At 35.9% G+C, this 24,128-nt stretch overlaps 1 protein-coding gene across 1 annotated transcript in view; it reads right to left on the bottom strand.

The window, feature by feature from the left end:
* Positions 1 to 24,128, bottom strand: part of FRYL (FRY like transcription coactivator) — a 180,764-nt gene that overhangs the window by 32,788 nt on the left and 123,848 nt on the right. Inside the window, exons 35-48 of the mRNA XM_037742590.1 lie at positions 22,311 to 22,395; positions 21,701 to 21,813; positions 20,574 to 20,724; positions 19,787 to 19,890; positions 18,653 to 18,838; positions 16,788 to 16,992; positions 15,496 to 15,617; positions 14,494 to 14,684; positions 12,753 to 12,847; positions 11,054 to 11,661; positions 10,667 to 10,764; positions 6,558 to 6,728; positions 5,479 to 5,619; positions 2,026 to 2,223 (exon numbers count right to left, since the gene is read on the bottom strand). Coding sequence (XP_037598518.1) covers positions 2,026 to 2,223; positions 5,479 to 5,619; positions 6,558 to 6,728; positions 10,667 to 10,764; positions 11,054 to 11,661; positions 12,753 to 12,847; positions 14,494 to 14,684; positions 15,496 to 15,617; positions 16,788 to 16,992; positions 18,653 to 18,838; positions 19,787 to 19,890; positions 20,574 to 20,724; positions 21,701 to 21,813; positions 22,311 to 22,395 — 2,468 coding nt within the window. The remainder of the gene's footprint in view (positions 1 to 2,025; positions 2,224 to 5,478; positions 5,620 to 6,557; positions 6,729 to 10,666; positions 10,765 to 11,053; positions 11,662 to 12,752; positions 12,848 to 14,493; positions 14,685 to 15,495; positions 15,618 to 16,787; positions 16,993 to 18,652; positions 18,839 to 19,786; positions 19,891 to 20,573; positions 20,725 to 21,700; positions 21,814 to 22,310; positions 22,396 to 24,128) is intronic.

The raw sequence follows: 24,128 nt of genomic DNA, 5'->3' as shown, positions 1-24,128 counted from the left end.
AGTAGAGACGGGGTTTCACCATGTTGACCAGGATGGTCTCGATCTCTTGACCTCGTGATCCACCCGCCTCGGCCTCCCAAAGTGCTGGGATTACAGGCTTGAGCCACCGCGCCCGGCCACTTCTAATTATCTTTTAATGATGACTCCAGACTTCCAAGGAGGCCTTCTCTTCTACCACCACCACCTCTGTGTAATCAAACTTGGACACTTACCATGCTGACTGTAAACTGTTTATGTGCCTGACTTCCCTACCACACATGAATCCCTCGGACCATGTGTGATTGCCTCTATACCTTCGGTATATCTTCAGTACTTATGCATGGCAGGTACTGAGGAATTTTTGATGAAACCAATTAAGTATATAAAATGTTTTGAGAATTTGCATCACTGCTTCAAATAACATAATTAAATTACACAATTGATTTCTGAATCAGAAGGAAAAGGAAAACCAAGCTTCTCTACCATATTCCCATGCTATTATACATACACCTTGTTAGAAATTCTCAGATGTTATTAACGAAAACATTAGTAACACATATACTTTCTATCTAAAAAAATTAAGTTTAGGATAAATTCTAATGCCAAGATCAACCTGCAATATAACATTTTTTATCTATATAATTCTAATCAACAAAAAAGTAAGTAGAGCTTCAATTTTTAATTTTTCTCAATATTACAATACTTGATCAGTAACTTTCTTCTTGAAATGTTCCTCCCTCGGCTTCTGAAAGACCGTTTAAATAGCACCAAGGCACCAAGAGTGGGCTCAGGTGCCAGAGGGGGAAAATAAATTGTACTCTCAGCAAGGATGAGAAATCTTTAAATGAGATTTATATTAACATGCAGCACAGCCAGGGTCCAGGGTTCCTTCCAGACTGGTGGGCCCTGCCTCTAGCCCTAAAATATCTGGCTTCTCAGGTTTCCTTTCATCCTTGTGTTCTTTTTAGTAATCCTTCCATGGTTTCAGCCACCCACTTACACAACACCAAAACCCTTAATTTGTTACATCCACCCAAGTTTTCCTCTAAAACTTCGGATCCCCAAATTTAATTGACCGCCAGTCACCTCCTTTAAAAGTATCGTTCTTGGACACTTCTGAGTCAACATGTCCAAGATGGAACTCATTGCCCTCTCCTTCCTTGCTATAAGATCTGTTCCTGCATTCCCACTCTCTGAATGGTGTAACATGCATCTACCTGTCAAGCCATTCAACAAACTTTGATGCCTCTTCCCCACTTTCCCATTAAATCCCATCAGTTACTTCCTTGGTCTTTTTGTAAACCATCTCTCTTCCTTCTTCATTACCTCTGCAATTCTCCTGGGACAGTCCCACATTATCTTTTGCCCAAAAGATAATGACTAGAGTGATCCTTCTAAAATGCAAACCCTAATATGCCAACTAAAAATCCTTTAAGAGCTCCTACTGATTTAGACAAAACCAGCTTGTTACTATGGAATGCAAGAGCCCCATGATCTTGCCCCTTCCTATGCCTTCAGCCGCATCTCTCATCGCACTCCACCTGCGTTTTTTTGAATTCTGGACACTTCCAAGTAGTACATAATACCTTGTAATGCTTTCTCGCACTTAACAAGCCTTCATTCACACGTTCTCCATTTCTTTGCATTTAACCTCCCCTCCCAAAACTGCCGTATATGCCTGGTCTAGGATTACTTGTCTTTCAACACTCAGCTCAGATGTTGGCTCCTTTCTGAAACCACTCCTTTAGGCAGATGCTACATATTCCCCTAGCACTTTTAATTTACTCCAGCCGAGCGCTGATCGCAATGTTTAGTTGCTGGGCTAACCGCTGCTGGAAAGCTAAGTTGTGATGCACCTTTTAGATGGGGAATGTACAGTCTGTTTCCCCAACAGACAGTAAACTTTCTGACAGCAGGCCTTCCCCACAACCCCACCCTGTTTTTCTAACACTGAGTATGAGCTCAATCAATGTTTGTTGAATGAAAGAATGAATAAATGAATGAAAATTCCTAGTAGAGTATCTTCATCATTCCTGAGCATCTTACCTCAGATATATCAAAATGAAAATCTAAGGTCTTCCCAGGCAACTCCTTAGAAACATTATTAAAAATTTTAGTGAAGGATATTTCAGGAGAACCTATGTCTCCTCCATAGGTCTTGGGGATATCACTGGGTACGACGAGACTTGCAGAGCGTGACACCACCAGCTTTAGTATGTTAAGGGCTTCCTTCCAGTAAGGACTCTGGTTTAAAAAATAGTTGACACATAAAAGTTACAAATGCACATTCAACGAAGAACAAAAATTTACTGTACATCATGAAAATATTATTTCTACAAAAACACTTGTAAAAATTATTCATTTTTAAGATCCTTAATGAAAGGTCTGAGTTACAAAAGGAAAGAAAACACAAGTTATTTTTTGTACTGTTAGATTTATCAGACACCGTATGTGTAATAATGCTGCCCAACTCAAATCTCTTGCTTTTCTCCCAATAAGTGCTTTGTAATTATCATTAATTTGGACAGACTGACACAGTAATTTGGCAGTAGTGGTAAAAAAAAGATTTGTATATATGTCGACTTTTAGGTGAATAAAGTTTATAGCTTTGAAACTCTAAAATTTTAGTATTTTAAGTCTTTGCAGATAAAATTTTTAAAAATAAATACTTGCCTTTTTAGACATAAAAATACTAAAATATACTTAGGACTTTTTTTTCTTGATGGCCCAGGCCCCAAATATTGAATGTAAATACCATGCTAGGCCGGGCGAGGTGGCTCACGCCTGTAATCCCAGCACCTTGGGAGGCCGAGGTGGGTGGATCACCTGAGGTGAGGAGATCAAGACCAGCCTGGCCATCATGGTGAAACCCCATCTTTAAAAAAAAAAAAAAAAAAACCATGCTAAAGTGATGTTCTCAGGGATTACTGAGTTGTATAGGGCGAGGTTTTTTCCCTACATATTTTGGCTTTAAAAAAAATTTTTTTTCTGTTTGTCTTAGTTTTGTATATTCCTACCAATATAATTTAGGAATGATTTATGAGATAGATATACATGTAGAGAAGAGTCAATGTTTGTTAAAGAATTTATAGTATCTTTCTTTTACCACCCATTGAAAAGAATACATAGAAAAAACTACTTCTTATTTATGGTGTCAAAAATCACATCTCAACCTTGTATTACATTATACATATTCTTTCTCAGCTGATATCTGAGGAAAGAAAAGTACCATTAAAACACTAAAAAAAGGAAGTAAAAAAGCTTTGGCAAAACTGGGCTAATTGAGTTCATAACATCTTGCTATGAAGACACTCAAAACACAAAATATTTGATAATAAAAAGGTCTACATGACACTGTGACATTTTAAGAACAGCAATGTAAAAAGTAATTTAAAGGCTGGGAGCAGTGGCTCACGCCTGTAATCCCAGCACTTTGGGAGGCCAGTGTGGGCAGATCACTTGAGGTCAGAGTTTGAGACTGGCCTGGCCAACATCTCTACAAAAATTATCCAGGCATGGTGGCACGTGCCTCTAATCCCAGCTACTTGGGAGGGTGAGGCAAGACAATTGCTTGGACCTGGGAAGCAGAGGATGCAGTAAGCCAAGATCGCACCACTGCACTTCAGCCTGGGCAACAGAGTGAGATTCCGTTCTCAAAAAAAAAAAAGTTTACATGTAACAAAATCATGACCTAGTAGAAATAATCATCATTTTTTTTTCTGACAGAAATAATTACAGTCTCTGGGCATCATGAAATGCTAAACTTTAGGGATATTTTCATATATTATATTATTGATTGTGTTTAAATGTAAAAGATTATCAATAACTCAATTCTGTGAAATATTTAGATGTTTAGTAAAGCACAAGCCAGCAGCTGTGATGAGCCATCAGCTAAATATGATCTTGATTCACACATTTACAAAGAAATCTGGAAAAAAAAATTGAGTCAGCATTTTAAAATCAGATGATTTTACAGAAAAATGTAGATTTCCAGCTTCTCTAAAAATGGGAAGTCTGGTCACACTGGACCCATATACTAACATGAAAACCACCAGGGGAAGCTAACTTGTGTGGCTCCTTTGAGACAGGGAGTGTGCAGTTCACATAGCCTCAGATCTATGCTCCCTCTAGTTACCTGCTTGTCCACTGGCAAGTTGAGCTTGTGGTTCTAAAGATAAGAAAGGTACCTATAAGGTAGTAAATTCAACGTGGTATCTGTTTCTATGTGAAACATAGCACATATTTGGTAAGTTTTTTTTTTAAGGTTAAGAAGAAAAGAGAAATGTGCTGTAGAAAGAGATATAATTGCTGTCTAGTAAAGCCTCACTCAATGAGGGGTAAGACGGAAGATAAATGGAGCCAACCAGAAAATCTTCCATTTTTTGGATACTTGCAATCACTAATTTTCAAGGGAATGTAAGAGGTAATCTGGATTACATAACTGAACCACTGAAAACATTTTACTACAGTTTTATTACTTTCAGATATGAACTAGAATAAATTCCTTGCCAGCTAAGTATTTCCCTTTATAAGTTCTGCCCTAGTGAATGAAAACATAACTGGAGTATAAACATAACATATTAATCTATTAAGGGTGTTAATGAGCTTGTTCTCTTTGATGAGTTGTATCCATCCTATTGATCTGCTCAGCAATGCCTTTCTTAACTGATAGCTCAAAGGTGAAATTCAGCAAAGACCAGGCCGAATTGTCATCATGTACATTTAAATCAAGTTTTATTTTCTAGTCTTAAATATCTGGGACTTTTTATTGACACATAAAAAAGCTCTAAAATACAAACTCTTCAAAGAGGTTTTCTGTTTCTAAAAGCAGTGTATGTCCACTCTGTGGAACCTTGTTAAAAAAAATAGAAAGGTGTGAAGAAAGAAAGAACAATGAGGCCAGGTGTGGTGGCTGACGCCTGTAATCCCAGTACTTTGGGAGGCTGAGGCGGGCAGATCACCTGAGGTCAGCAGTTTGAGAGTAGCCTGGCCAACATGGCAAAACCTGTCTCTACTAAAAATACAAAAACTAGCTGGGTGTGGTGATGCATGCCTGCAATCCCAGCTACTTGGGAAGCTGAGGCAGGAGAATCGCTTAAATCTAGAAGGTGGAGGCTGTAGTGAGCCGAGATTGCGCCAATGCACTCCAACCTGGGCCACAGGGCAAGACTCTGTCTCAAAAGAAAAACAAAAACAACCAATGAGTCACAGTCCTAATTTCCAGAGTTGTGCCTGCTGCAATGTGTATGTGCATTCCTTCCAGTCATTAGAGAACATTACAGAAATTGTTAAAATGAAAAGTAGAAATCATACCAATTCAGATTCTGGTTTTTGTCACTCATATTGAGAACATTTTCCATATTGTAAATATCCTAAAAACATGCCTTATGGTTGAACCACTTCCCTATTCTTTGACATTTAAGGCATTTCCGAAATATTGTGTGATTGTAAGTCATTTTGAGATGAACAAGGTTACATGTAAATTTTGTGATCACTCACCTGTACATATTTGCCAATAATCTTTATGATCTCCAGATTAAACTGCTTGGCTGGGGCTGCAGACAGGTCAATGTGACTCAACAGACTATAAATAATCTGTAGTAATGATTGCTGCATACTGGACAATCCTTTTTCTAACAGCTAAAAATAATATTAAAAGTAATATTAAAGTATACTTTAATTAGGTTTAACAAAAACTCAATATTTACATTTAAGAGGTTGAAAAACACAGATTTAGCCATGAGTTTATAGTTAGGTGAATTGGAAATCTAGAGACTAATAAAGTAAAAGGCAGCATCTATTACTGTTATTTTTCCTTGGTTCAGAAAGGAGAAATAGACCATAACTTTTCATCTAAATCATAGTGTTTTAATTCTTTAACTAATTTGGTAGGTATTATTTATTATAAGCTGACAAAAATTTTTAGTGACTAGGAATCTCTTGCTTTTGACTTTTGCTTTGTGCCTATCTATTTAGTAATTTACTTTTCTGGGCATAAAGTTATTTCTTAAGCATCAAATAAATATTAACTTTTTATGCTGTTCTAGGGCTACTTTATTATCCATATTTTACTGCCTCAAAATTATATTTTAGATAGGAAGCAAATGTATCATCAAACTAAGAACTTTTCCAGCAGAAATACTTTGGTATGCTGTAATTATTATTCTAGAAAAGATTTCTAAGCTAAAACCTAATTTTGTAAAAATAAAAATTATAACCATTCTCTAGAATCAGGACCACTAAAAATGCATTCTCCATTTTTAATTAGGTAAAGTGTACATTATTTTGAATTTCATGTCACTTAAGGACAGCAAATAAAGATATAAACACTGGACATGGAAACAACCCACCTTTAATAAAAACTTCTTTTACACTTGATAGGAATTACTTATATTTTTATCTTAAAAAATTATTATCTATTTTGACTCTTGGACAATTTGAGTATCAGTTAATATTGGTGCTCCTTCTGCAAATAAATCCAACTTGAAAAGATACTACAGGGTAGTTAGAAATACACACACACACAACACACACACACATAGTGTAAATAAAAACATATATATTTTTGGTAAATTTACCTCTGCAAGATATGTCACAAGATTAAATGTTGTATCTGAGAAGGAGTCATGCAGGTATCTGCACACGACATTGATCCAGTTAGAACAGTCTCTGGAATATGTGTGCGTACTGTACAAACTCATCATGTGTGCCAGATTGACAAGTGTTGGGCATTTTTCTTCTGCACAAACCTAGAAAACAAATAAAATTATTTCATTCACTTAAAATAACGACACCAAGTTGAACTTGATTTTATGGTAAATGTATTTGCTTAATGAAATAATTTAGATGTATAATGGTTTTAATGTATTTTACTTCAATACAGTAGAAAAGTGAAATGAGAAAAAAGCACAAGGCATTCTTCAGAGAATAATAAGAGATGGTACAGGAAGAGGATTAATATGTCAAATATCTTTGTGGGTATTAAATAATATGGCCTTCTTCAGTCTGAAGATCTGTAAAACTGTCTCTGGCAGAAACTATGTATGGTTTTGTGAACTTGGGACATCATTTTGGAATTGCTTTGTCAAACCCAGGATGGATCAGTGCACAAGTGCATACACAGGCAGGCGTAACTAGGTAATTCTCAGGGAGGCTCCGAGCTGCTGTGACTGGGAGGAAATGCTTCAGCCTCCAGCTGTGTCCATGGTGTCTCAGTAGAGCGGTCAGCTGCAAACAGCCTCAACATGTGTGACATAGTCAAAGGATATCACTAGGGCTCTGATAAAATTTGGAGTCCAAAATCCCCAATGGTGGACCCCAAACCACTCTTCAGGAAATCACCTAAAGCTTTACGATCCTTGGCCAATCTTTTAGAAGCTACTCCAAAATGTACTGACTCCCACGTTTGTTTGATACAATACTAAGGAATCTGAACTAACTAATGTTTGGGGGGAATCTTACTGACCGAATACACTTCTTAGCCTGTTTGTTCCCTGGCCTCTCCCAGGGAACAACTGAGCCCTGCAGAACTGGAAAAGGGCCATGCTACTCCTACACACCAATCTGTCATAAAGGGCTAGCCTCATTGTCATTTCTGCTTTTCGTTTTCCTTTTCCTTACTTATTCTTCCATCTTACTGATGTTTTGTTTGTATTTTTACAACTACCTACAGCATTTGGTAAAGAAATTGCCCTTTTAAATATACACGTCTTCAACTTTCAAATAAATATCACTAATTTTGGTAATTCAGAATATGTTTAATAGGCTTGGAGGACCTCAAATTCATCATTAGGACACTATAATGGAACAAGCACAAAATTAAAGATTATGCAAGGCCGTGCACAGACTATTAACACAGTACCTGGGAAGTTATTTTATAAAATCATTGAAAGCAGCTTATTTCATGCAGCAGTCTTTTACCCATAAACAGACATCAGAAAGAAAAAAGAAATTGGTCGGTATTTCCTATTTGCATTTCAAAATATAGTAATTTAACACATTATTAAAAATCACATAATTTTATAACTTCACAATTTGTTAAAATCTTTAAAACATAAAAAACTTTCCTGAAGAATAAAACATTCTTATCAAATTCTTATATTCTTAATTTTTTTTTAAAGAATGATTTTTAAAAATCTATTTTTTGAAAAGGGAGAAAATTTCTTGGAATATATGCTATGCAATTTCACAACAGAACAAGCGACAGATTTAATTTTGGCATTTTTGAAATGCCAGGTTAAAATATGATCCAAAAAGAGTGTGTTTTATAACAAACTTTTTTAGCATGCTATTTTTGCCATAATGAATCACTAAAGAGAAAAATATTTGTCCTAAGTGTTGCCTCATTTTGAAATTCTGTGCTCTCCAAAGGCACAAACAGTAGAGCTAGGGATATTTGCGTAATCAAGGAGCACATAATGGCAGAAAATTACTCTAGAAGGTTATAAGTGAGAGAATAATTAAGGAACCAATTTAATTCACATCCTGCAGGCTGCTAAAAGCCTATGGAGAGGGAACCTTTGTGTGCTGTCCAATGGGAAGAAAACAGGCTTAAAAACAATTTATTAATCACAGAAGGCCATATCTGATATCTTAAAAACATAAAAGATATTTGGGCATTTCCATGGCCCTACTGTGGTCACGACATCAGCAGGTTGATATTCAAGGAGCTGTGACATCCTTCAGGCTAGGAGGCCGGCTCCTCAGTTACCCCAGCATTTAGCAGGCAGTGGTCATTTAACACGTTTCAGCTGCCACTTTTAAATGCTTCTACTTCCCTTTTTAGGGGATTTATGCCTTTTATTTTCTTGAAACCTTCAAAGTAAACCAATATGTATTTCCCCCTTATATTTGCTTTCTAATCCCTCATGTAGGAAAAAAAATCTTTGTTTACAAAATTTTTCTAATGATGTATCATTAAAATATTAAAATGAAAGTTATTTTAATAAATTTTCTATGACTATTAGGCTTTATTAATGCAAATACATGCAGCTGCTTTTAGGCAAGTAATCATTTTCAAAAGGCAATATATTTCTAATAGTCATAATTTTCACCCTCTCCTGATACTTAAATGTTCTATTGGATTAGTTTAATAAAAACCAAGAATAAAAGACAACTTTTGGCTTATTTCCTACCACCACCATTTTTATTTAAGAAACTAAAATGTTTCCATTAGCTAAAATAATGGCTCTTTTAAAATACATGCTTTTAGAATAATTATATTAAGAATCTTTCCCTATCTAATTTATTTAGGAATTTAATTGGGGGTGGTGTTAAGAGCATATTTTATTAAATATTTTCATATCATTTATTAAATGTTATTTATCAAGATAGTGAAAAGGTTCTTATTACTGTTAATGAGATTCACTGGATTGCCAGTATTTTCTTTACTATGCTGGTACCCGGCCATGGAAAGTGGGGGTTTTATTTGGCTTCTTGCATGCTTGCTTTTTCCCTTTGCTATGCTACTTGCTAATCAAATCTCAGTTTTTAAAAATTGCTTACATAAAAAGCTCTTTCTGGGGATTTTATTTGCTTGTTCTCTTCTGTGGAAAACTTTTTTTTTTCTCCTGATGCTTTAGCCAAATTTTCTTACTTGTCTTGCTATTCACTCACCTCCCCCAGTTCACCAAATTTCCTGTGATATGTATGCTACTTGTAAACTTATATAACTCTTTCTTAGAACTGTTTATATTTTCAGTCTGAAAAGCGTTTTTTCCTCTAGACTCAATGACTGACCAAAAAAAGTTAGGAATTATATTTAAGCAAAAGGCAGGCTGTTTGAGAGTTCTTTATTATTCTTGAGAGGGGACTACTAAAAATATAAAATGTCACAATCACATTCTTCTAAAATTAAGAGCTATAATACTTTTAAACAAATGTTAAATAATTTACAAACAGCTATGTCACTGTTTCTAAAACCATATGATTTAGATTTGGCTCTTTTAGAGCCAAATAAGGAATGAAAAAAAGAAGAGAGAGAAGATGAAGAGAGTGTTAAAAAGAAAAAAAGCAAACAAAAAGAGACAGAGAACTTTCCAAATCCTACAACAGATTATACCCTCTTCTTCCTCAGAACCTCTGCACCTGTGATTTCTTCTGCCTGGAAAACTTGAAACCCCGAACCGCCCCTCACTTTGCCTCTCATCCAGGGATGTTACTTTCGTTATTCCTATCCATTCTTCAATAGTGATCTAAGTCAGCTTAGATATTACTTCTTCTCGGAAGACTTTCCTTTGTGTGCTCCTTGACTATCCCCACTGATAAAACGCCAAATCAGACTCTCTGGTTACTGTCTACTTACTTGACTTCATTCTCCACGATAAAGTATACTATCTACTTTGCTTATCATTGTATTTGCAGCATCTAACCCAGCGCTCAGTAAATATTTGGAAGTGGATAAACGAATGAGAAAGAGAAGTAGAAGTAGGGGAAAAGAGCAGAAAAAGACTCAGACTCAGAGGAGTGTTACTCTAATTAAATAGTTTTATTTACTGTCATTTGAGCAGTTGTAACTTACACCATTTCTATGTAACTCCTTTATGTCCATAAAAAGAATAAAAATTTAAATGCAAAATTCATATGGGAAGTGACAATAAAAGGATTTTTAAGAGATTTCCCCCTCCCTTAAGATGGACTACAAAGTAATTTCCCTGTAGTGTTATCTTTCAGCATAACATTTGCTTACCTTTGCTATTCGACTAGCTGTTTCTTTGCAAAACTGAGTTGGGCTGTCAAAGTGCTGGATTAAGTGAGGCAATAAGCAAAGGATGTTAAGAGGAAAGCCTATCAAAACAAAAAAAAAGCAAACAATAACCAATTTTATTGCACATTATTTTAAAAGTTAAAGGTACTTTTTTAGATGGTTCACAGAAACCATTTTCTTTTCAGAAGATCCTGGGATACTTGATCTTCTAATTCTTTTTTGGCTTTTACCAAATAATTTAAGCTACCTAAGGTATAAAAACCATGACTACTTGCAGAAAAGCAGAAATTAGTAGATTTCAAAACAAATGATTAGTTTACATTTCACTACATAAAATGCAAAGTGCTGGGGCAATTATATTAACATCACCTGACAGTTGGGAAGGATCCACCAATGTGTGTTTGGAGACAGAAATGAGTTTACTGAGGAGGTGCACGGTCATTTCTTGTGTAGATGCTGAGGTAAAACCCTTAAGGAAGAGCTGCTGAAGTCCTGGAAAATTCGTCCATTTCAATTTGCTTTGTACATTTTCAATCTTCTCTCGACTCTCTGATTTATCCAAAGGCAAATGGATAAGCAGTTTGTTGAGAAGCCTGAGAGCCAGGAGGTATTCATATTCATAATCTGATTCTAATAAAGATGCTGCTATCCAAAAAATGGTGGCCATCAAGTTGGTAGGCTCAGTAGTGGACTGCACATCATACATTCCTTTCTCTCTTAGAGAGGAAAGGCTTCTAGTCCTTGCTAAACTACTGCTATGGTTTATCCGTCCATCCATTATATCCAGTGTGTTACTCCGCCGCCGGTCACCTCTTCGGTCACCAATTAAACTTAATCTCAAAGAATTACTTCTTGCATTACTGTTACATCCCAAATAATTGCTACTATTAATGGGACTTGTGCTTAGATTGAGTTGTCCAGTGCTTTTCCTGTTAGCTGCATACTTGTTTCCCATTATAGGATCATGATATGAGGTTCTTAAAAAAAAGAGAAAGAATAGATAAATGCATACACAGTCACTTCTTTTGCTATGTTAATTTTACTTCTGAAAACACTGAAAAATAGTAACTGGTACCAGAAAAATCATTTTTCAGTATATCTGACTTTGTTGAATCAAATTTCAGTTTTCCCTCCAAATTCAAACAAAATGTACAACAGTACCTTTTCTCCTGAGGCTAATGGTTTCCTCTGAGTTGAGATGAGGCTCTACTTGTTGAGAAAATTCTGTTATAGTAGTCACTAATAACTTTTAGCTCTGGGATTTAGGCATACATTATGTTCAAAGCTGACTTCATTTGTCTTTTCCTCAAACTTGATGGTCCTTATGTCCCTATTTCTGCCAATGACACACTCTTTCTAAAAGAGCTAAGCTCAAAAATTTATTTTTGATTTCTCCTCCTCCCTCACATCCAATTTGTATGAAGAAAATATTGACTGACTGCTTTTTATGTTTGCCAGCCATATAGAAAAGGAAGGGATGTTAGACAAAGTCTTTTGGAAGAGGGGATAAATATGTGAATGGATAAATTTATAGCCTGTTAATTCCTATTATTAAAATATGAAAAAAAAAAAAAAAAAAAAAAAACCACCGTGAGAACCCAAAGGATGGAATAATTAGCACTATCCTGAGGAAGTTAGAAATGCTTAGCTAGAAGTACTATTTGGGATGGGACTTGAAGGATTAGTCAATTCTGGGCTTGCAAGGCAGAGAAAGTGGGGAGAGAGGCAGTTGCAGGGAGAAGGAACAATATGTGAAAGGTGGGAGAGCCCTAAGTCTCCCAGGTCAGCTGTGGTGGGGGCGGGGGAGCAACAGGATGCTGAATGTGGCAGGAATGAAGTGGTGCAGCAAAAAGATCTCTGACCAGCACATCAGAACACCACCACTGCCAAAATCAGCACTAGGATTTTTCACAAGCCCTCCCTCTCTGTGGCCCATCTCCCCACAGGTAATCCATCTGATTTGGGGGTATGATGCTCACTAACAATATTAGAATTTAAAAAGTTATAATTATGCATAGTTAGCTATTCAAGTTCTCTACATATTAGGTTGCCTGGTTTAAATTCTTACTGAGAAAGGGCAGAAAGAAGATCATAATGCTTCATGGTTTCAGCCAAAGTATCAATTGCAGATTCCAACGTGAGAAGCAGCTCAATCACAAATCCCTGAGGAGAAAAAGACAGATTTTAATAATTATGCTCTGGAATAAATAAATTACAATGAACTTCCCAATGGGATTTAAAAATAGAACAAACTCCACGTTAATGTTACAACATGATTAAACTCTTCAGCAACATGATCTTGCTGATTGATGCAAACCCATCAAATTAATGGTGTATAAATTGATTGTAATGGTGCCACAATTCACTCAAAATTGCTCAGGTTAGAAATCTAGGAATTATCCTTGTTTCTTTCACATTTAAACTGAATCCACTAGCAAGTCTTGAAAATACTAATTTTGTTTGTTTGTTTTTTGAGGTGGAGTCTTGCTCTATTGCCCAGGGTCAAGTGCAGTGGCACAATCTTGTCTCATTGCAACCTCTGCCTCCTGGGTTCAAGTGATGAGTAGCTGGGACTACAGACATGTGTCTGCACACCTGGCTAATTTTTGTATTTTTAGTAGAGACAGGTTTCACCACATTGGCCAGGCTGGTCTTGAACTCTTGACCTCAGGTGATGCGCCTGTTTCCGCCTCCCAAAGTGCTGGGATTATAGGCATGAGGCACTGCGCCTAGCCGAATTACTTTTAAATACACACTAAATCTGACCATTTTCCTCTACCTCCGTAACTTCCCTTAATCTAAGCTACCACCATTTCAGCTGGACCCTTACAGTAACCTCCTTACTGACCTCTCTTGCCTCCACTCTTGCCCTTCCTACAGATTTCACCCCAAAGTCAGAATGAGTTTTTCAAAAAAACAAATCACATCCATCACCTACCTTCCCTCAAAATGTCTGTGTATTTTCCCATCAATTAACAGTGAAGTCCTGCCTCTCACCAGGGCTTACTAGGCCTTACATGATTTGAACGGTCTACCTCGTTAATTTCCTGCTACACATCCGGCAATGTATTCTGGATACACTGAATTTCTTGACGCTCCTCAGAACAGCCCTACTTCCTCTGCCTCAGGGCCTTTGCACTTGTTAGTCCTATTTTCCTCTGCCTGAAATGTTCTTCCCCAAATCCTAACAGAGCCTACTTCATTTCAGTATCTCTTCAAAAATTACCTTCTCAGATGGATTATCATATGTAAAACAATTCCCTCTCCTTTAATCTTATTACCTTATTATTTTCACAGCATTAGCAATAGGATAAATTATGTTATGCATAATTGGAAGACTAAAGGCTTATTTCCCCCAATAGAATATGAGCTCTAGAATGTCAGGAATTTGTCTCATTCATCACTGTATCCCCGGTATTCCTAACAGTGTTAATAAAATAATTCATCTGTACAAACTGAAGTTCTCTAGTGCAATAAATAGTTATCTTAAAAAACGAAAATCAATGTTCCACGTTATATTTAACTTTGTATCTTTTTTACCTTGTGATCATCCCAGGTTAGTATCTAGGGGTGTGTGTGTATGAGTGGGAGAGTGTAAAGCTTCTGATAGGCACTAAACAGTTTAATTAGGTTATTAGATATTAATTATAAAATTGACTTTGTCTCTTAATTCTTTGCCTGCCCAGCATCTGACTATAATTCTAGACACCTGTTATCTTGCTCTAGCTATAGCAATCTATATTGACAGTAAATCCTTGACAACTAGTAGCTGCTCAATAACTGCTGGAACAAGGTAAGGAAATAAATACCTGTGCATCTTCTCCTGGATCCCCTACAGTTTCTACAAGTCTGGAGAGAACATCAGAAAGCATAGTTGCAGTGAGAGGCTGCTTTAGGGCCCTGAAAATCTGAAAGGATCTCCCAGCATAGTGTCGAGAAGAACAGGAAAGTGCTGTTTGCAGAGCAACTTCACTAAGATGATGTTCCAAATGAACTCCTTCTGTGAATGCAAAGGAAACAAGTAGGTTGTTCTTGTTCTTTAGAATACTGTTGGGTTTATAATCAGAAGTGAATCATTTTAAAACCAGCAGTTAGCACACTACCTGGCAAACCAGACAAGCACTCACAATTTATAAGTCAATGCTTTTTCTTTGATTAAACTCCATTTGCATTTTCAATGACTCTTTAATTTTTAGGGAAGCAATCCTTGAGACCAGAGTTTCTCAACCTTAGCACTACTGACCTTATAAGCCAGAAAATTATTTGTTGGAAGGACTGCCCTGAGCAGGGTGTGATGTTTAGCAGTGTCTCTGGCCTCAACCCACCAGGTACCAGTAGAAACCCCTTGCCCCCAACCCATAATGTGACCCTGTCTCTAGACATTGCTAAATATCCCCTAGTTGAGAATCATTGCTCTAGACATATACAATTTTACTATGATTTTCAGGATGTGTTAAATTTGAGATTACTGAAGCCTATACTAGCACAATTTTTTTTTCAGTTTCCCATTTCTATATGTCCATTTAATGTTATTTTTTCATAATACGCAATTGTATTGTAATTTTATGATGCCATCAAACACGGAAGCCCAGCAATTCATAGATAGCTTATTTTTAAGTAACTTAATTTTTCTTCAGTGAAAACAGATCTGTTATCATTAATAAGTTAAAAAAGAAAACATCTGAAATTTTTAATTTTAGACATATCACATTATCAACTATTAACTTTTTACTAAGCATTATCAAAAATTGACATCACATTAAAATGTCACTAAAACTAAAATATCATTTGAAATATTTTTTAAAAGATACCTGAGCTTGACTGCTTAAAAACAGAAACCACATGTTTCAAAAATGTAGTTAACTGTTCAGCACTCTTTATGCTAGGATTCTTGGCGGAAACATCCTCATGGTTCCAAAGAGGCCCTCTTTTTCTGAAAATAGAGAACAGAGGTAATTTCCTTGGATTTTTCACTTGTGATTAACAGTTGTACTCATGCTTGCCTAAGTGACATCTTTACAATTAGAAAGGATGGTAGTTAAATAAATAGGTCACAGTCTACTGCTGCTACTTAGGTACATGAATATGTAATAATCTACAGCCAGGGGAGAAAGATCTAATTTTCAATGTCTATCATCACACCAGTCAAATTCTCTCTGCGGTAGTAGAAAAAGATGCCAACTTTTGCCAAGTGAGAAGTATATTGGTTACTGCTTATGTGTTACAGGTAAAAATATAATCTGTATTTAGATTATAATGCAAAGAAAATAATTTACTGGTGAAATGCAATGAGAATAATTTACTAGCTAAAACTACAGGTTAAGTTTAGGACAGAATAATGTCTCCTTGATTCTTTCTTTAAAATGTCTTTGCATTCTCAGCTACCACCTCCGTTAAGCTCTTTATTACCACAGGCCCAAGTGCCCTGAGAACCAACTACATGCTGCTTCTGGTTCCTTCGCCCTCTAATGCATCCCACACACTGTTATGGGGCTGATTTTCTGCACATATTTATTAAATTATGCCTCCCACCCTTCCCCCAGCTTAATGATTTTCAATGTAATCTACAACCTTATGGCCTGGGCTTCATGGCCCTCCAGTTTGAACTCTTCCAAACTTTCCAGAATCATCTAGAACAACTCTCTGTTCTCTGTGTTACAGAGTGGATTCCTCATCATTTCCAAACATACTGTTTTCTTGTGCTCCTATGATTTTGCTCTTGCAATGGAATACCATGCCCTTTCTCCCCATCTATATTCCTTCTCTACTTACAGTGCCTTGCAAAGAGTAGACCATAAATAAATATTTGATGATTGATTGATAATGTAGCTAATAAAAGTGAAATATATGTTCAGATAATACTGCATTCTCTTTGGGCATTAAATAACCAGATATTATTAAAGTCCTTCTGAGGTATAACTGCATTGGTACAAAAGAAGAGTCTTTGGTTGCATCCTAATTTTCAAAGTACTACACAATACAAACCTGTGTATTTCACATCAGTGGCATTTCAGAAAACAAAAACTATGGCTCTTAATACCTGATCAATGAAAGAATGAGTTAACACATGCACTGTTGGGATGCTAAGAGCTTCCAGTGTTACCTTGAGGTAATAAATTCCATGAGGGTTTTGACTTTTCCATCCTGCTCCACTGAGATGTCAACCTCATTGAGGATAGTGGTGTGCAGATGTGAAATGGCAGCACTGTTATTTCCTAAGCTGATACTAGAAGAGGTAGAACTTGAGCTAAGCCCTGAGTCAGTCATAGGGGAGGGCTGGTAATCAGGTATAAAATCATTAATGCCTGCTGAAAGAGAAAGATCATCATGAATACCTAAAACATGAAAGAATCTCACAAAATACCTATAGAATTAAACTGTCGTTTCTTATAGACTCTATTGGACACATGAGGAAATCTGTCAGCACAAGGTGATGTCAATCAGCTCTCCTTCATAAACACCAAATTACAGCAAGTAAGTTTTGGGGCAAACATCGTTTCACGGCTTGAAAACTTGGCAATTTGGATGTACTGTGCAGTCCTCTGCCGCCATCTGCTGAAGAAAATTGCAAATGGCAGTTTCCTAATATTTTGGCATATTTTGTCAACATTGTTTGTCAGTCACATTTCTATAATATGAACTGATTTTTAATGGAAAATTTTTTTTGGAAAAATTTCTAAATTTTTGATTATAGGAATATAATCAAAATTTTCTTTTTATGGAAAATTTTCTATAATTTTTGATCCATTTTAGTTGCAGAAAGATTCAAATCTATTTGAAATACACATAGTACATCAATAATAATAATTATTATTATTTTTGAGACTGAGTTTCGCTCTTGTTGCCATAGCTGGAGCGCAATAGCGCAATCTTGGCTCACTTCAACCTCTGCCTCCCGGGTTCAAGCGATTCTCCTGCCTCAGTCTCCCCAATAGCTGGGATGACAGGCACGCATCACACGCCTGGCTAACTTTTTGTATTTTCAGTAGAAACGGGTTTTCACCATGTTAGCTACCCAGGCTGGTCTCAAACTCCTGACCTCAGGTGATCTGTCGACCTTGGCCTCCCAAAGTGCCTGGCCTAATTATTTTTTTAAAAACTGTTAAAGGTTATTACTAATGCCCATATTTACAAATTGGCAAAAGGAGCCTTAAAAACAAACAAGCTATGGAATTTTGAATAAAGGTGCTTTTTATAAAAAGGCAGTAAACCTCATTCAATTTTTCTTTTAATCATAGTTTTAAAAGGCTAATGTTTCCTAATAATTGTTTTCTTACTAACTATAGGATTTTAAATAAATAACAGGGTTTTAACTAACTTTAAAATTCATGAATCCTTTATCTGACACTGTATGATTAGAAAAAATAAGGTAATTTTATTTCAATTTCTAAAAAAATTTCTAGATCACCTGTTATTCGCCTGATGGTACTGATGAAGGAAAGAAATAAGTTAGAGTTATAGGAAATAAGAAAATATACCTTACAAAGTTAAAAAAAAATTAATATTGACAGTGAAATAAGCTATAGTAAGTCTCATTAATTTGGACTTCACTATTTCAAAATGTATGTTTTTAATACAGTAAATATAATCAAGTGGATAACAAAATTTAAAATGCCTTACTTTGTCAGTTTTCAGATACTGCAAGTAAGAGGAATCTAATACAAGCTCAACATCTTTTTTGTCTTTAGTTCTCAATAAATTAAGCACTGTTTCATTATGTCCTCAACTTACATATTCATGACTTAAATCTTGTGATAAAGATCCTTCGAGGTAACGCAGACTCAAATACTTTAAATTTAATCCCTTCTTTTATTAGTAAAGAATTTAAATGGTATTTAAAATAATACAACAATATTTTTAAAATGTTCTCTAGTATTTCAACTTTTACTTAGTTCACTTTCTCTAATGCAGGATTCCAAATTAATAAAGTATAATTCTACTTTCAAATTGTACTTTTGAAGCAAATACCTGTGAAATTATAATCTAAGTGTGCAACTTGTTTGACTGTAAGCACCCTGGGCTCATTAAACTCCTTGTTCCTGAGAAGGACAGAAGCAACAGTGCGGATGTTACTGTTGGGTCCCATTACTATTAATAAGTGCAGAAGCAGGCGTTTACAATGTTCATACACCTCAGGGTGGCAGTGGTCAAACCCTAAAAAGGATAGTAGAAAAACATCATCAATAAAGAGAAATAGTAAGTATTCTTACTACCAAACTCACATTTTGAAGAAAAGGAGAAATTATATGAAAGATTTCATGGAAGATGACATATTATAGCTTTTTATTGCCGTTCTTATATACTTTTACAATAGCCTACTGCCTTATGCTACTAGGGAGACTCAAGATAAGTTAAATGTGTTTAAATTTAATCATGTCTAAAATTTAGTGATCCCTTAAAAATTATTACTGCTACATAACAAAAAAAATTTTGTGGAAATGAAATTTTTTTTAAAGGCAGGCTTTTTGTGTGCTTAGCACGTAACAAAGTCAGTACGTGATTAACTGAAGGAATAAAGTAATACACCAACAATAAGGGTACACATCAGGAAAACTTATAAGGAGATGGCTATCTTGACTTGCTTCAGGAAGCCAATCCTATAAGCATCAAATGCATTATAGATATGATAGATCCCACCTGTTTGTCACAGAAGGTATGATGGAGTTTGAGGTGTGATAATTTTCAGGTGTAATAATCAGTGTACCCAATAATCCAATTCTTCTGGGAAATACCTAGAATGTATTTCAACTTTTCATTTACTCTGAAAGTTTGCAATCCCAGAGGTAAGTTAATTTGACTCTTGCCACAGCAATAGAATTTTTCCTTGGTAGAGTATGTGTGTTTGTGTGTGGGCAGGTGAAGCCATAGGACAGGAATAGGGGATAATAGACATTTTTATGGAAGGGTATGGGGGTAACAGACATGTTTGTGGTTAGAAGAGAAGTCAGGAATAGCTCCCCAATAGACCAGAGGAATCATAGTGAAAAGTGTCATGGAAATAACATACAAATAACAGGAAAGAGAAACATGTAAAAACTTCCTTAACACCATAAATTATCATAAAAATATAAAATGAAAGAATTAGAACCAAATATTTATTACCTATAAAAACTGCATGAAGAAGAAGATGGAGGTAGCTTCCCCATTCCACCTTCACACTATGATCAATGATCAGATCAGTCAAAAGGATCACTGCTATGTTACACCTATGACAAATAAGAGTTTCATTAACGTTTTACTAGATCTCAGTAAACCTAGAGAAAATTTGGTACGAAATTACTTGAAGACTTTAATTTTGCATTTCATGGAAAAACACAACTTATCAAGGAAAGAGGAGGAAAAACAAATACAGCTGAAGAAAACGTTAACCATTAAGTTAAAGAGATGGAACAGAACATAAGGGCTAAGGGCTCCTTGAACTCAGGAGCCACATTTTCTTCATCTTTCAACCTTGAGACTTAGCACACTGCTTGCCACAGTAGGTGTTCAAATATGTGTTTGGTGCATTAATACATTTTGAAAGAATGCAGTAATTGCTCTGTTGTGATTTTGCTAAGTAGAATTCAGTTTAAGTTGATGCAAAATAATAGTGCCTACCATAAGAAAGCCGTATTTTTCAGATGTAGTAACTGGGTCCCAGAAAGGTCAAGTAACTATGCCAGACACCCAGAAAAGCAGCAGCAGAATTAGATTTAATAATATTAATTTTGTAAAGTTGTTAGGATTCTGAGTTTTTTAGGTTTCTTAGAATCTAAACACATTGATCTATGTTGCAGTATCTCCATAAAGAAGATTGCTTTTATTCTGTGTTGTCAGATAGCATAAAGAAAGCCGACAGTGTTCAGCAGCAACTTGGCTCATAGGAAAAAGGAATGACGCTGTAGTCCACCTGTGAAGAGGTAATCCAGGTGATGACGTTTCAGGCACGTAATCCACCAGTGGTGACCAGCAGCCTCCAGCTGGTGGGAAGGGCAGTGGCTCTCCTTGGTTATGCTCCATCACTTTCAGTCGCCAATTAGAATAAAGTGGCATTGAATCACCTATCAAGATAAAATGATCTCATTTTCTACACCATCTAATTTCTGCCAATATAAGCAAACTCTAGTAAGATCCCGACTATTTATATAGTATTGGAAAGTGATAAAAAAATAATTTCCCACTATTTCAACATATGTTTGCTAGGAAGGTCTAGGCACAAATATTGTAAGCAATCCAGGGAGAGGGAGAGAGAGAAAGAGAGAAAGAGATCAATTTAGGTTCCACCCTGTATGTCAAAGCAAAACTATATTAGCATTTCATTGTGATTCCATCAGTGATGTCCAAGCCAGGAGATCACATTATTGGTGAAGTTGCCTTGTAACAAAAGGCCTTCTGGTAAGTTACTCACTTCTAAATATTCTGAGATGGGGCCAACACAGCTCCATCTTGAAAGGAACTCTGCTCTACCACAGCGGGGCTGTGGGGTGCAGTCAAAACTGTTGTCAGGAAATGTGAATTCTGTGTGACGTGGGTAAGTCACTTAACCTCTCTGGACCTCAGTTCCACCATGTGCAAAATGAGGAGATTGGACCAGATCATCTTCAGGGTCCCTTTCCAGTCTGAAAGGCTGTGCTTCTGTGATACCCTACCTTAACATTATAGTGAAACTTGGGTAGATTATTCACTTTGCAATTGCAAAGGAGAATCTTTACAGGAATATGTAAATTCATGCAGAAGGAGCAATCCTGCTAAAAAGATCAGCCTGTTTCCAGTATTTGTTCTATGATGCTTCCTGAGAACCAGTTCTTACGTTCCTTGTGACTTATCTATAGGAAACCTGTGTTTAAAAAACAAATGTCCCCCACTTATGTTGCTTTTTAAAATCAAGATGTTTCAAATTATGTTGGAACACCACTAGTGGCAGTTAAATACACTTTTTAAAAACAATTTACTGAAAAAATACATTTATTAACATTAATGTAATTAACAATATACCTCACCCTTAGAGTTATATTAAAAACATTTGGAATTTATTACTTTTTTCTTCTTCATAAGATCCTCCAGAGCTGCTACTGTATCGGGATTCTAGTCTGTGATGTTGCCGATTCAAATGACTGTTTAGTCCACTGTAGATGTCCAGGTGCACATAGCTATGGGAATGATATCTGAAGTTAGTCACAGTTCATAGTGCAATAGTATTTATACTTTACGTTTCACTTGCTAGGTTTAAAAAAGGACAACAGTACACAAAATATTAACAAAAGTTTAATATGATATATATTGATTTCCACCTTATAATCCAAAAGCTTAAACTTTTAATAAATTATTTCTACCTAAAATAATATTCTAGAATATAAAACAGGTGGAATAAATACCATTTATATACATCTAAAACTTTAAGCATACAAAAAGTGACTTACTATACACCACCCATTTATGCATTACAGCATATAACAAAATCTAGCAGGCTAGCATCTTTAATGTTTAAGCTCTCAATGTGGAAAATTTTCAGTTTGGAAATAATATTTTTTTCACTTGAACTTTAACATAGCAACATCCACATTTCAATGTAGAAAATATCATTTATTCTGATGACAACCAGTATCTGTCAAACTGAAAGGCTAATAAAGAGCAGAGAAGTACTTACCTCTCTTCAATATTCTCTTTAATGGGCTTATTATCTGGATTGCCATCTGTGGGAGCTACCATTGTATTGCTACTGGAAGTAGTTCCTGTAATCAAAGACAAAGCAGTACTTGTGAATCTACAAACCTGGAATAACCCCATAAGAATAAAAGATCTCAAATTATTAATATCAAAACTTCACTAAAATGAGAGTAAAGTCATTTTAAAACAGGAATGTCCTCATAAGGACCAAAACGGAAAGGAGACAAGATGAACAAATTTTTGGATGCTAGAATACAAATGAACAAGAAATAATTAAATGTTGAGAAGGCTGAATCCAAATGCGGTTTGGGGGGGGACCAAGAAGCTTCCATATTTATATTGCTGAACCCCCAAAAGGCTCAGGGATGAGAAGCATCAAGAACCTCTGGAAACAAGGGTTGAAGGTGGTGCTAAAAATAGGAAATCTAACTGACAGTCAATCTATTTTATAATTGGTCCCCAAAATCTACTTTCTTGCCTCTTGTAGCTGGGTGGCTGTCTTTCCCCACTTCTAGAAGACTTTTCTGATTATAGTAAATCAGAATATTCCTGAACGAGGGCATGCCATGTCCTCCTGAAAGAGGAGGCACCTTACAAAGAACAGGGGCATTAAATGAAAATGCACATGCTAAAATTTGAGACTGCAACCCTAGGTCCTTCTTACCCCACTGGGCTTCCAGAAAGTTTGATGACTGTGTATGTGTGTGTATAAATATAATCCAAAGGGGTGTGTGTGTGTGTGTGTGTGTGTATGTATGTGTGTGTGTGCACGCACACGTGTGCACGCATCTATATATATTCACAGACACACCCTCTGTAGGCAAATGACTAGTAGAGTTTTCTCTTGGAATTTGATAAATCTAGGAGAAAAGACCTACGGATGCTGGCATCACTGAAATCATGGTACAACAAAGGAGACCATCACCAGTTCCATATATACTTATAGAACTTATAAATTTTTAATATTCTACTCTCTATGAAAACACAGATCTAGAATTGGTAGGCTTTTGAGAAAAGTCTTATCAAGACAAAACAGTAATGTGGAAAAAATGAGGATTCATGCTGGGAGAAGAAAACTTTGTAAGTATCAGATATGGAACAACAGTCTATGAGACATAAATAGGATGCTACGTTAAAAAGTTAAATGAAACTCTGGAATTAAAAACATTCTAGTATATATGAAAAATTCAATAGAAGCATTATTGGACATCTCCTAGAAAATAAAAGGACTAAGAGATGATAAAAATAAATATAAAGACATAATTTAAAATATTTCTAGTTATACAATGTTGTTATTAGCATGCTGAAAACACTTAAACTCAGTAAGTTTCATAGAAATTTCATCTACAATAGCCATTTTACTATTTTGAATTTCATTCGAGGTTCTTCTATTAGGCACATAGTTTCTTCAACTCAAAATATTACAACAATTTTAACATATGTACCTACAGATAAGTGTATACACACACACACACACACACACACACACGCACACACTCATTTGATTGGATATGATGTATAATATATACCCAAATAACTATAATGTGAAATTACACAAACAATTTCAACATATAAGCCTAAAAGCCAGGCTCACACCCATAATCCCAGTACTTTGGGAGGCCGAGGCGGGTGGATCATGTGGTCAAGAGATCAAGACAATCCTGGCCAACATGGTGAAGCCCCATCTCTACTAAAAATACAAAAATTATCTGGGCGTGGTGGTGTGTGCCTGTAGTCCCAGTTATTCAGGAGGCTGAGGCAGAAGAATCACTTGAACCTGGAAGGTGGAGGTTGTAGT

The sequence above is a fragment of the Cebus imitator genome, unplaced genomic scaffold, assembly GCF_001604975.1.
Source record: "Cebus imitator isolate Cc_AM_T3 unplaced genomic scaffold, Cebus_imitator-1.0 Scaffold124, whole genome shotgun sequence".
Classification (NCBI taxonomy): Eukaryota; Metazoa; Chordata; class Mammalia; order Primates; family Cebidae; genus Cebus; species Cebus imitator.
The sequence above is the reverse complement of the archived record's forward strand: the minus strand, read 5'-3'. Positions and strand labels throughout refer to the sequence as shown.